The sequence below is a fragment of the Saccoglossus kowalevskii genome, chromosome 5 (genome assembly GCF_978046115.1).
Source record: "Saccoglossus kowalevskii chromosome 5, keSacKowa6.1, whole genome shotgun sequence".
In the NCBI taxonomy this organism is placed as follows: domain Eukaryota; kingdom Metazoa; phylum Hemichordata; class Enteropneusta; family Harrimaniidae; genus Saccoglossus; species Saccoglossus kowalevskii.
Genome location: NC_140645.1, coordinates 13,459,916 through 13,472,900, shown reverse-complemented (window position 1 = coordinate 13,472,900; position 12,985 = coordinate 13,459,916). Strand labels below are relative to the sequence as shown.

General features: G+C 33.3%; 4 protein-coding genes across 4 annotated transcripts; all 4 read left to right on the top strand.

The window, feature by feature from the left end:
• The first annotated feature begins 370 nt into the window (after positions 1-370).
• On the top strand, positions 371-1,284 carry LOC146745532 (uncharacterized). The gene is made up of 2 exons (XM_085499546.1): positions 371-444; positions 804-1,284. Exons 1-2 carry the CDS (start codon positions 387-389, stop codon positions 1,226-1,228), a joined length of 483 nt encoding a protein of 160 aa, XP_085355672.1. The 5' UTR covers positions 371-386; the 3' UTR covers positions 1,229-1,284.
• A 563-nt stretch (positions 1,285-1,847) lies between these two features.
• On the top strand, positions 1,848-8,073 carry LOC146745531 (neuronal growth regulator 1-like). Its single transcript, XM_085498735.1, has 4 exons — positions 1,848-1,905; positions 2,264-2,605; positions 6,333-6,650; positions 7,724-8,073. Exons 1-4 carry the CDS (start codon positions 1,848-1,850, stop codon positions 8,071-8,073), a joined length of 1,068 nt encoding a protein of 355 aa, XP_085354861.1.
• A 1,040-nt stretch (positions 8,074-9,113) lies between these two features.
• Positions 9,114-10,433, top strand: LOC144342144 (cell adhesion molecule 2-like). Its single transcript, XM_085499544.1, has 3 exons — positions 9,114-9,378; positions 9,523-9,840; positions 9,996-10,433. Exons 1-3 carry the CDS (start codon positions 9,126-9,128, stop codon positions 10,340-10,342), a joined length of 918 nt encoding a protein of 305 aa, XP_085355670.1. The 5' UTR covers positions 9,114-9,125; the 3' UTR covers positions 10,343-10,433.
• Positions 10,434-10,922: 489 nt separating this feature from the next.
• Positions 10,923-12,667, top strand: LOC146745530 (uncharacterized). Its single transcript, XM_085499545.1, has 4 exons — positions 10,923-11,090; positions 11,297-11,389; positions 11,755-11,847; positions 12,044-12,667. Exons 1-4 carry the CDS (start codon positions 10,923-10,925, stop codon positions 12,050-12,052), a joined length of 363 nt encoding a protein of 120 aa, XP_085355671.1. The 3' UTR covers positions 12,053-12,667.
• Positions 12,668-12,985: the final 318 nt, after the last annotated feature.

Sequence of the window (12,985 nt, the reverse complement as noted above, 5' to 3'; positions counted from 1 at the left end):
GAATCCAATTTTCAAAAATAAAAATTAAATTTTCAAATGTAAAAGTAAGTCAAAATACAAATGTATACATTGCATTTTGATTTGTAATTTTCATTTTGACTCATTCTTTTAAGATTGATAACCATTTTAATTGTGAAATGGACAAAAAGAAAATTTAAAATGCGAATAAAAATGAATCCTTAAATACGAAACAAAAAACAACAACAACACGTGACACATTACAAACATGAATGGCCGTGACTTTCCTCGGCTGCCGTACGTTTACCTCTCCCATGTGAATTCTCCCTCCGAGACATTGAGTCTGCCGCGGCGTACACCATACGACCTTCAAAACTATCACGTGACGTAAAAGGTCAAGAACCAGGAACACGACTTATTCTTTCGAAATGACTATCAACACAGTTCTAGTCGGCTGTGCGTTGGTAATTACTTGGACTCAGTCAGGTGAGAACATTGTCATGTTTGCTTGACGCTAACCAGTTCACCATACGTCAGTGGAAGTTGGGTCAGCGTAGGTCACAGTCCCTCAACACGTGTTGAGGGTCAGTGTTAGGTGTATCGTGGACCTACTGCCCATGGACGTACACTGTTTATATTTACTCCCGCATTACTGTTGTTGACAAGCGAAAATAAATAAGACGATCTTTTGACAATTGTTTAAGATTTCTGGTTTTCTTTTTTTGTTTTCTTTAGTGAATATTTTATTTGTACATTCAATGGCTACAACTCACGCGTTATTAGCGTGAAGTTTGACAAGATTTCCTTTTCTATACCTGATTTTTTCCATTAATTCGTGTATACAGTGTGCAGTTTTGATGTTATTGGACCGTTGGATGCTGATGTCCTACTAGGAGAAGATGCTATTCTGGATTGTATCATCACATACTTTGATGGGTCATCTGGAAAGTGGTCCAAAGTGAATGGTGCTAATGATATATTCGGTTTATACTACTCTGCATTTCAAGGCACTGGATATGTCTCCGCAAAACACTCTGACTGGAGTGTGGATACTACTCGTACAAACCACTATGATTTAAAGATACCCAATGTAGATATCAACGATGAAGGATGTTATTTTTGTGGGATTGGAACTGCAGATTCCAACAGTATGTCAAACACGTGTGGGAATCTGAGAGTTATAGGTATGGTCTGTCTGTCTGTCTGTCTGTCTGTCTGTCTGTCTGTCTGTCTGTCTGTTATAGTTCAGTACAAATTCGTAATTTATTAAACCGATTCGAATATGCTTCACTAATTCAAACTTGCATTGCTTTCACGGTGTGTGTCTCAAACCGAAAATATATACCACAGGACAGACATCTTGTTTGAAATGCGACGGTAGTTCGATGCGCATGCGCGAGATATGGGCCTCATATCAACAAAGCAAGCGACTTATATTGCTGCGCCAGGTAATTTTTGGAATGACTGTGACGTATCAAATGATTGAAAAAAGTCAAAGTACGTATTTAATGTACATTGCGACCAGATCAAAACTCGCATTCACTCGCATACTACTGGGAGAGTGCGTTAGGTCATTTACAAATCACTAATATCAACACAAAACTCTAATGTAGAATATTCACACCAGCGATAAACAATGGTTTCTATAACAATAAGCTTAAATTCTTACACAATTTATAAAACCATGATATGCTTCTAAAACCTGATCTTGATTTTCTTGAGAAGTGATCTTGGTGGTCGTTCACATTTGATATATGGTCAGATCCCGGGTCAGATGCACCCACTGTTCACTACGCTGAAGGACGGCGACATCAATGTATATTGTATGACCTTGAGAGTAATCACGTGATGTGTAAGGTCAAGAACCCGGAACAAGAACACTTGCTGAAATGACTTTCAACAAAGTATTATTCTGCTGTGCTTCAGTAATTATTTTAACTAAATCAGGTGAGAAAGTATTCCTAAATAGTCTTCGTAAAGTTCTCGGAAGCTAATCAGAGTACTAATCAGAGTACTGTACGTCTGTGACGGTTGTGTCAGCGTTAGGTATACCACGGACCTAACAGTAGGTCAATTGAGCGTACACTTTTTATATTTAATACCGCATTGTTAAGATTGTTGATGTAGACAGTCGAGAATAAATGCATTTACGCCGTTACCTGGTTAAACTGAATGGTTTTTAGCCTTAAAAGAAATAATTTCCTGTATGTTATTAGACCAATAAAAACGCGGACACGTTACTTGTATTTCCATTGTTGTCAAAGTTCCTAATGTATATATGTTTTCTGATAACACATATTTATAGGTAACAGTTTTGATGTTGTTGGGCCCTTAGATGTTGACATCTTGCTAGAAGAAAATGCTACTCTGAATTGTGTCATCACAGACTTTGCTGGTAGTGTAGGAAAGTGGTCTAAAGTTGATGAAGCTGATGAGATATTCACTTTACTCAGCTTTTCTGGATTCATAGGCCCTGGTCATGACTCTACAAAACACTCTAACTGGAGTGTGGATACTACTGGTACAAACCACTATGATTTAAAGATACCCAATGTAGATATCAACGATGAAGGATGTTATTTTTGTGGGATTGGAGATGCAGACTCCAACAGTATGTCAAACACATGTGGAAATCTGAGAGTTATAGGTATGACGTGTATATAACAGTACGTGACGCTCTCTAGTGACGAAACGCGTATTCGACGGACGTGGAAATGAATAATATTTGTGGGACTAACTTCATTCATAGCCACGGCTGTTCAGTTTTGTGGTAGTTGGCCATTCCCAGTATAGACAATTTGTTTTTCCCGTGTACAAATTCCGTAACGATAAATTCTCTGTTTGTTTGTCTGTGTGTGTGGATGTGCGTGTGTGGTACCAACGTTGTGACGGCATAACATACATTGTGACGACACTCACTATTTTCATAATTTATATATAATAATATTCCATCGAATTTATATCATGTTTGCGAAGCTTAGGTTTAGTAAAGGTATGGTTCAATTTATATTGATATTAATATAATTGTATCATACCTTCCCTCTTCACTAAACCTAAGCTTCGCAAACATTTCTATGTTCAGTCACGGGATATTCAACTTTTATTTAATTAAACTTAATTAAAACGCAACTTCATATAGGAACGCGTTTTAATCGAGTTCACATCGCAACTATATTAAAAGTTAATTCAATGGGGCGGGCAAGGGGGTACAGTTTAACGGGAAATAAAAAGGCTTTTTACAATTTACAAGGAAAATTGAATTTTGCAGTGAATTGTGTCATCTAGTCGTTTTACAGTTTCGAAAATGTAATTTCCCTGGATTATTCTTTACGAGTTTTTTTTTATTTGGATGTAAATTCTTCTACGTGCCGAGAAAAATGACACATTTTTATAGTGTACGAAAAAAATATTTAATTGATTACGTTGTACGTCTAGCCTATGATTACAGAATTACGGATTTTTTTTTCAATTTACGTTGTACTAACAAAAAAGTATTGCATTACGTTGAACGAAAATAATCCTTGCCCCCCTCTTCAATGCATGTCGTTACAACGACGGTAATATGTGTATGCACGTGTGTGTGTCAAATCTTGTTTCAATAATACAACACGAACCACAGGGTGGATTGGAATACAATTTGATAAATAACATATATTTTAAGATGAACATAGGATTATATCATATAAGTTCAATAACATTTATATGCTACATATATGCTTTAGTACAATAGTTTTTGTTGGAAATCCGGGCATATCAATTTTCATATTCATGCACAGTAATTATTCATTTTATTATAACGCATCTCTGTTATTTATTATCTTTTGTACTGTAGGTCAGATTGCATCCACAGTGCTCGTTTCAAACTGTATAAATGAGCTATAACACGAGAAATACTACATTCTATATTTATTCAATGGCTTTCGCCATTGCCTCATGAACACCCTCTTTGCATAATAATTAACTGTATCTTTCATAATCTATATTCTAACAGAAGTTATGTGTGTGTAGTTGAATATTTGATACTAATTTGAAATAATCTGTCAATGTATTTATTATTTTCAGTATGTTTAATTTGTATCATAATAACATTTTGGCCAATGGATTAAAATATGGTGTATTATTATTTTTGATAATTGTTTAATGGTTGTACTATGTTAGTTGTTGGTTAACATCGAATAATATTGAATTAACTTCACACGGGAGCACTTTCTACCATCTCTAGTTTATTGGTGAACAACACAAATTGATCAAATCAATAGTGATGTTACGAGTATGTATGTTGTGCTCGATGTCTGGAAGCATATTTATTGAAAACATTTGTCGTTTTAATTGAAATGCAATGTAGATAGGTTCTATTTTTGTGGTATGTATTATTTGATAAAACTTCTTAATTCTGATTCTGAATAGAACTATCTTTTTGCAAATATATACATATCCATGTGTGTTCTCATGTATGTAGAAAGTCAGTGTTTTATACATAAGCTGGGCAGAAACCGTATGAAATATCACATGTAGATATATACATATTATGGTCGCAGTAGTGTGCATTATTAAGCAACATTTCTATTTAGAGCTACTTAAGTTGACTGTTGAGAAAACAATGAGAAAATATTGTAACCATAACCAGTGAAGCAATTTAGAAAAAAATATGCGAAATTACTAAATTACGGTAAAATTTATATTAGCTTTGTTGTTTCGGATTTCGATGCGTGTCGAGATTTTAATGTGAACACAGTTATGCTTCTTTTATTAGTTCCACTATCAAGGCCGCCAGTGCTTACCAACTATAATCATGGTGACACAGCAGTGGTGACCAGGAATGTCATGACCACGTTTATCTGCACTACTTTGGGAACTAAACCATCAGCGACTATAGAATGGTATATTGGTAGCACACAGATAACAAATGATATAACAACAAGTGATACACAGAGTAATGGTTTATATGACACTACAAGTACATTACAGTACATACCAGTATGGAATAGTGACCAAGATAAAGATATTAAATGTGAAGCCTATGTATTTACCACACATACGCACTACAGTACATATGTGACATTGGATGTATTAGGTAAGTAATGGTTTATATGACACTACACGTACATTACAGTACATACCAGTACGGAATAGTGACCAAAATAAATATATTAAATGTGAAGCCTATGTATTTACCACACATACACACTACAGTACATATGTGACATTGGATGTATTAGGTAAGTAATGGTTTATATGACACTACAAGTACATTACAGTACATACCAGTATGGAATAGTGACCAAGATAAAGATATTAAATGTGAAGCCTATGTATTTACCACACATACACACTACATTACATATGTGACATTGGATGTATTAGGTAAGTAATGGTTTATATGACACTACAAGTACATTACAGTACATACCAGTATGGAATAGTGACCAAGATAAAGATATTAAATGTGAAGCCTATGTATTTACCACACATACACAATACAGTACATATGTGACATTGGATGTATTAGGCAAGTAATGGTTTATATGACACTACAAGTACATTACAGTACATACCAGTATGGAATAGTGACCAAGATAAAGATATTAAATGTGAAGCCTATGTATTTATCACACATACACAATACAGTACATATGTGACATTGGATGTATTAGGTAAGTAATGGTTTATATGACACTACAAGTACATTACAGTACATACCAGTGTGGAATAGTGACCAAGATAAAGATATTAAATGTGAAGCCTATGTATTTACTACACATACTCACTACAGTACATATGTGACATTGGATATATTAGGTAAGTAATGGTTTATATGACACTACAAGTACACTACGGTACATACCAGTATGGAATAGTGACCAAGATAAAGATATTAAATGTGAAGCCTATGTATTTACCACACATACACAATACAGTACATATGTGACATTTGATGTATTAGGCAAGTAATGGTTTATATGACACTACAAGTACATTACACTACACACCAGTATGGAATAGTGACCAAGATAAAGATATTAAATGTGAAGCCTATGTATTTACTACACATATACACTACAGTACATATGTGACATTGGATGTATTAGGCAAGTAATGGTTTATATGACACTACAAGTACATTACAGTACATACCAGTATGGAATAATGACTAAGATAAAGATATTAAATGTGAAGACTATGTATTTACCACACATACACACTACATTACATATGTGACATTGGATGTATTAGGTAAGTAATGGTTTATATGACACTACAAGTACATTACAGTACATACCAGTATGGAATTTCTAATGCAGCCCATAGTTTTTAAAGCATGTATAAGACACCATTTGTAAAACGCAAATGAAAGATTGACAAATCTGTTTCAGTTCCGCCATCGTTGCCAGTGATAAATGGATATAACAATAATGATGACTTTACTGTAAATGCTGGAATGTCTTCTACCCTGACTTGTATAGCCACAGCAAAACCTGCACCTACTATAGAGTGGTATATCGACAATACACTACAGTCAACTACTATGACGTCACCAACCCCTAATTCAGAAGACAGTGGATTATTTGATGTATCCAGTACATTCACATTTACACCACAGTGGAGTAACCATCTACAATACGTCAAATGTAAAGCTGATAATGATGCTATTGGAAATGCTGTAGTGACGAGAGTTAAACTGGATGTAAACGGTGAGTAGTCGTTCGATTGTTTCTATGGTTATAAATTCGCGATCACACCATTTCTATACTTTTAGGCCATGTGATGCATATGTCTAACACTAATTGTTTCGAGAATGACTATAAATTACAGCGGGAGATATCGCAACAATCTATCATAGTTAATAAGTTTCGCCATGTTTCTGAGATGAATCGATATAGCTAATTAAAAATATACATTTCACCAGGATACTACTCAACGATGCGTTTGGAAAAATGAAACAAACGAATACTGCTATGTTTTGTATAGACATTATATGGAGTGCATATTTGATTGTTTATTGTGTCTTATCAAATGTACTTGAACCAAAGCTTATTTGAAAACAGTCAGCCAATAGAAACATTAATGTTTGACAATAGATTATCTTTTGAATGGTATATTTGCATAACAATAGATGCTATCTTGTTACTGGCAACACGCACAAGATTTCTCCCTATTTTTTCCATTTTCAATGAAGTTATTCTTTTAACAACAAGATTAACATATTCTACATTAGCACTGGTCAACAATTATACCATTCATACCTATTTTGTTGCAATAATAGAACAAATTTTAGATGTTACACTTTTTCAAAGTTTTCTAAACTTTGAATAATGAATGTAACTATATCGCAAGGTCCTCTTGAAATCTACAACGTCAGCTTTAAATTAACAAGATAATGATAGATGAGAATGTGGTTGGGATTTGAAATACAATACTTGGGCACAGAATAATATAATAGTCAGGCACATTTACATGCAATCAGTAAAACCAGTGTATGCCGTAAAATTCAGCAGGAAATACAGTTGTGTTTTCTGAAAAAAAAACGCGAGTTAAGTTATTTTGACTAGTTCCCGTGATGAGTCTGTCACGTGACGCTTATGTAAACAAATGACTATATAGTATCCTCAAATGAGTTTTTATGCTTTCAAAGAATGTATAGTAAATGACGGTTTTGAATGAGATAACGAACAGAGAACTCATTATTCATAACTGTCAACACACCCTTCGCGCCACTTTGGGTATCACTCCATTCTTCATTTTCATTTTCGTGTGATATATATAGTTGCTGTCAGCACAATAATTATATCAGATGATGCTAACACAGGAGGATATATATCAGGTGATGACGTCATAGTTACAGATGGTATATCACATATACTGACGTGTGAAACCATTGGATCCAAACCTGCAGCTGCTCATATAAACTGGAACACTCAAAATATACCAGTTGTACAGTCATCAGACTCTGACAGTCCAAACAGTGGAGATAATAGATTATTTGATACAACATCTACTATAGAATTTACACCATTGTGGTCATATCATAGTAAAACTATTACATGTGAAGGAAGTAATTCAGCAAATATACAACCAGTTATCACAAATATTAAACTAGATGTACAAGGTAAGTAAACAATGATATAATATAGTGTAGATAATAGATTATTTGATACAACATCTACTATAGAATTTACACCATTGTGGTCATATCATAGTGAAACTATTACATGTGAAGGAAGTAATTAAGCAAATATACAAACAGTTATCACAAATATTAAACTAGATGTACAAGGTAAGTAAACAATGATATAATATACTGTAGATAATAGATTATTTGATACAACATCTACTATAGAATTTACACCATTGTGGTCATATCATAGTGAAACTATTACATGTGAAGGAAGTAATTAAGCAAATATACAAACAGTTATCACAAATATTAAACTAGATGTACAAGGTAAGTAAACAATAATATAATATAGTGTAGATAATAGATTATTTGATACAACATCTACTATAGAATTTACACCATTGTGGTCATATCATATTAAAACTATTACATGTGAAGGAGGTAATTCAGCAAATATACAACCAGTTATCACAAATATTAAACTAGATGTACAAGGTAAGTAAACAATAATATAATATAGTGTAGATAATAGATTATTTGATACAACATCTACTATAGAATTTACACCATTGTGGTCATATCATATTAAAACTATTACATGTGAAGGAGGTAATTTAGCAAATATACAACCAGTTATCACAAATATTAAACTAGATGTACAAGGTAAGTAACCAATGATATAATATAGCGTAGATACTAGGTTTAGGGTTGAAAGATACGCTACACAGTACAGTTTGGATGGCGATGGTCATTAATATTGATAATAACTCGTAGAAAAGATTTCAAATTGTGAAATTTAACAAGTTGTCAAAATGAATAATTGAAAGGAGCATAATACATTGCGTTCTGAATATAATATTCATGTTAATGATATAGACTAAATTAGGTATACAACGTAGATGAAATATATAATACATTTTATTTTATTTTGATTTATTAAAAAAGCATTCTATGTTATATCTGTTGTTGCTTAGTACCTCCTGGCAGTGTGGAAATACCAGGTAGTTCGCCTGCTAGAATTGTCATAGTTATTGCTTATCAAACAACGATTATGACGTGTGTTGCTATGGGAGCAAGACCATCTGCTGAAATAGACTGGACAACTGACAGCACTAGTTTGAGTGATAATGAGATAATATCAGATAACGCGGATAATAGTTATCTTAAAGATACCACAAGTACCATGATATTCACACCAAATTATCTAGATCATCAGAATACAACGCTGACATGTGAAGCCATCAATAGTGCAACTGTTGCTAAGAGACAAACTATTATAGAAGACATTACATTAGATGTATGGGGTAAGAGTTGAATTAACAGATCATTTATTTAACTGAAGTATAATTAATTATAATTATAATTGGCTAATCAACAAAGGGGTAATTATAATACAAAATGTAGTTAAACATACAAAAAACACGGTAATTCATCTTTTACTTCTTCAGAACCTCCAGACTCATTATATTTTGAAAATTACCTTGACAACAGTGATGTTACCATAGTAGCCGGGGTTCCGTTTCTACTGACCTGTACAACTACCAATGCGCATCCTGCTGCCAATTTGTACTGGTATAAAGATGACGATGTAATAACCAATGACGTCATTAGTAGAGTATTATGGGATATCGACGGTAGACAAGATACAATCAGCCAACTATCGTTGACAGCAAAAAGGAAAGATTTTGGAAAGAAAATAAAGTGCAAAACTGACCATGGTGCTCTAAGTACTCCATGGAGCATTGCAATTCATATGGTTGTGAAATGTGAGTAACTACGTTTAATTGTTACATCAACATTGGCCAGATCTTTCACGACATTGCTAAGGCATGGTTTTATTCCCAAAGCTTTGTTTGACTTTGACAACAATTCATGTATTATATGTATGAATAAAACACACATTGGCATTGTTAAATCACAGATTTGCCAGTTGTTATTGGCGGCAGTCGACACTTCGGTGAAGTAGGTAGTTCAGTATCTATGGTGTTATTTGTGGATGCCTACCCGTTACCAGTAACCTTTGGTAATTGGACCAATGAACATTTACATTTAGACAATAAGAACGACACGTTATCCACCAGTACGGTTACAATAGACACTGTCACTGAAAAACACTTTGGTATATATAATATCACTGCATTTAATGACGTAGGATTGGTTATACTTCAAGTCGAGTTGATTCCATCAGGTGAGTTCAAACAGTTTAAAACAAGTTGGAATAATATTTATTTTATTATACTTCTAATGGGTATTGAATATATATGGTAGTCGAATTATTTTTGTATATATTTCATTCCTCTAAGAATCAGACAATGTTAATAAATGCCGTTGTAATCGTGTCATGTCACGTATAAAGACAGACACTGTAGATAACTGTATATGGTCCTCCGGGCAATGAATTTAAATTTTGCCCGACTTGACGTATTAATTATCAATATCAATTTCAGACAAACTTTCACTAATTTTAGCTTATGCATTTCAGAACCTGAACTCACCGTGCAATGCAGTGTCGAATATTGTTTTGGGAACTATGAAATGTTCGAAGTCCAATACAAATGTTTAAGTGTTCTTCACTACTATATTGAATATTGGTCTTGACGTCAGTTCGGTCTTAATTAACATAGCAAAATTGTGTAACTAATTAATGAAAAAGATGCAGTTGCTGACAAAATAAAATACTTAAATTCATTTGTATTGCAGATCCTGGATAAAACCATGAGAAAAGTGTGTGAAATATACCAAATTTGCATATATAATTGCATTTTCTGTTAAAAGAGCCAATAGTATATCCGACAAGCAATAATTAAATTTAACATGACTCTATTAAATATATTTTATTTACTTGTATATGATACTTACATGTGTATGTTTGTTATATTTAGTTCGTGTTGCTTCATGTTCGTGCAGTGTTGGTATCATTATAGCAGTATTTGTATCTATACTTGGATGTGGTGTACCTGCCATCGTTGTTATAGTAACGTTGTATAGACGTATAAAGAAGCAGCAATCAACACTGGTAATTAGTATTCTGTTTTTCGAATCATTTCCTGACTATTGTTACAATGCGTATCCTCAAACAATCCCCGATTCAACAGGCAGTTCGTCAAAATAGCAGCGTATCACACTCTGTATAAATGAGTTCATAATGAAATTATTTTATTTTTATTTATGAAAATGTAATACACTTTCATAAAGTCATTATGTAATGATGTAATTTTCTAGAACGCAAAACAAGATGAAGATTATACAACATTATCTCACGTAACCAAGGAAAGGCAACATACATATGAACAACCATTACCTATGACAAGTAAGGTGAGCACAAATGATAAGTAAACTATGATGTCACGTTTGTCGTTTGTTTCATTTTACTAAAACGGATTATTAGTTTAGAGGCCTTACATAACATTAATTTAGTGTTGATTTGTATCCATCCACTAGGTTGGGAAAGTGATCACTTGGTCTACTTGACAGATAGAGGCACTTTTGCATTTGATTAAAGAATATTTTATTAATTTGACATCATTTAAGTTGAATTTTGTTCATTTGCAAGAAAATTATAGTGAAATTCATTAGGATATTTGTTTTGTACATACATTCCCATATATCTACCCTACATGCTACGGGAGTTCAAGAACCCCTACAGCGTAATATTTCCACGTTTAATCTTATCATCACAGACTGTGGAGGATGACGGTCATTATACATCGCTTTCTCCAGCTACCAGAGAAAAAGAACCGACCTATGAAACACCGACATCAAAAACAACGAAGGTAATACATGTAGTGTAGAGCAACCTTGCGACTATGTAAGCCAATATTAATACCACGTGACACATGCGTGCATGTTCATCGATTATTTAACAACGCCACTTTTTACAATATTTTGTTTATGATGAAAACAAAACAACTACTTTAATTTGCCATCAATTCGAATTAACATTTCCCTTTACCGTTTTTTTTATTTCAGAACATCTAGTTCATGATCGCATAACATCATTACACACTGGACATACAAACAGGGAATAATATGTCAAATTACGAATGTCGTGACATTGGTGAAATTTTATAAATGTTATCTGGTCCTTAAACGTTGATCCATCAAGAATTTTCTGTACCGTATAGTACTTAGATATCTTATTTATTATGCAAAGAAATATCCTCTTCCCTGTGTAGTCGTGTATTATAAAGTTCATATACATGCTGTATATTTAATTTTCCCCAAATTAGAAATAATGAGAATAAAATAATAACAAATTTTCAGTTTAAACTTTAGAGGCGATGACATGAAGGAGGGGGGAAAGGGGGTAGCTGGTACAGGTTACAGAAAATAAAAATGCATTTTACGTTTTTACAGAAAATAAAATGGAAAGTTCCATTCACAGTAAAAAACAGTTGTTTACACTTTACAGATAAAGCAAATTCCTAATTACATTTTACATTTTCATAATATTCTTGATAATTTATGTTTAAGAATCAAAATTGGAGATTGCGTACGAATTACGAAATTTAATGTTGAAAATGCTTTATACGCTTACAAAAAATAATATCTTTGTACAAATTACGAACGAATAAAATAGCGGATTACATTTTACACCTTGTCCATGTCTACGAATTTACGTTTTTTTAACATCATTTACCAATGATGTTAAAGTGTGTACTGAATATCAGGATATCATGGCAATACTACTTTACTTGTTGCTCGTTAATGCAATACTGTATTTGATTAGAGAGAGTCAGTTTTAGCAATGATGAGTACCAACTGAAACTTGCCAACTCATTCTGTGTAGTAGCTCGCCATGAAATGTAACCAATGACAGTTGTCGATGAATGAGCATTAGCAATTAATCGGATTAAATCAGGCTGATTTGCATTACTCTTAAAAGTGTACCACATGTCAGTGGATGTTGTG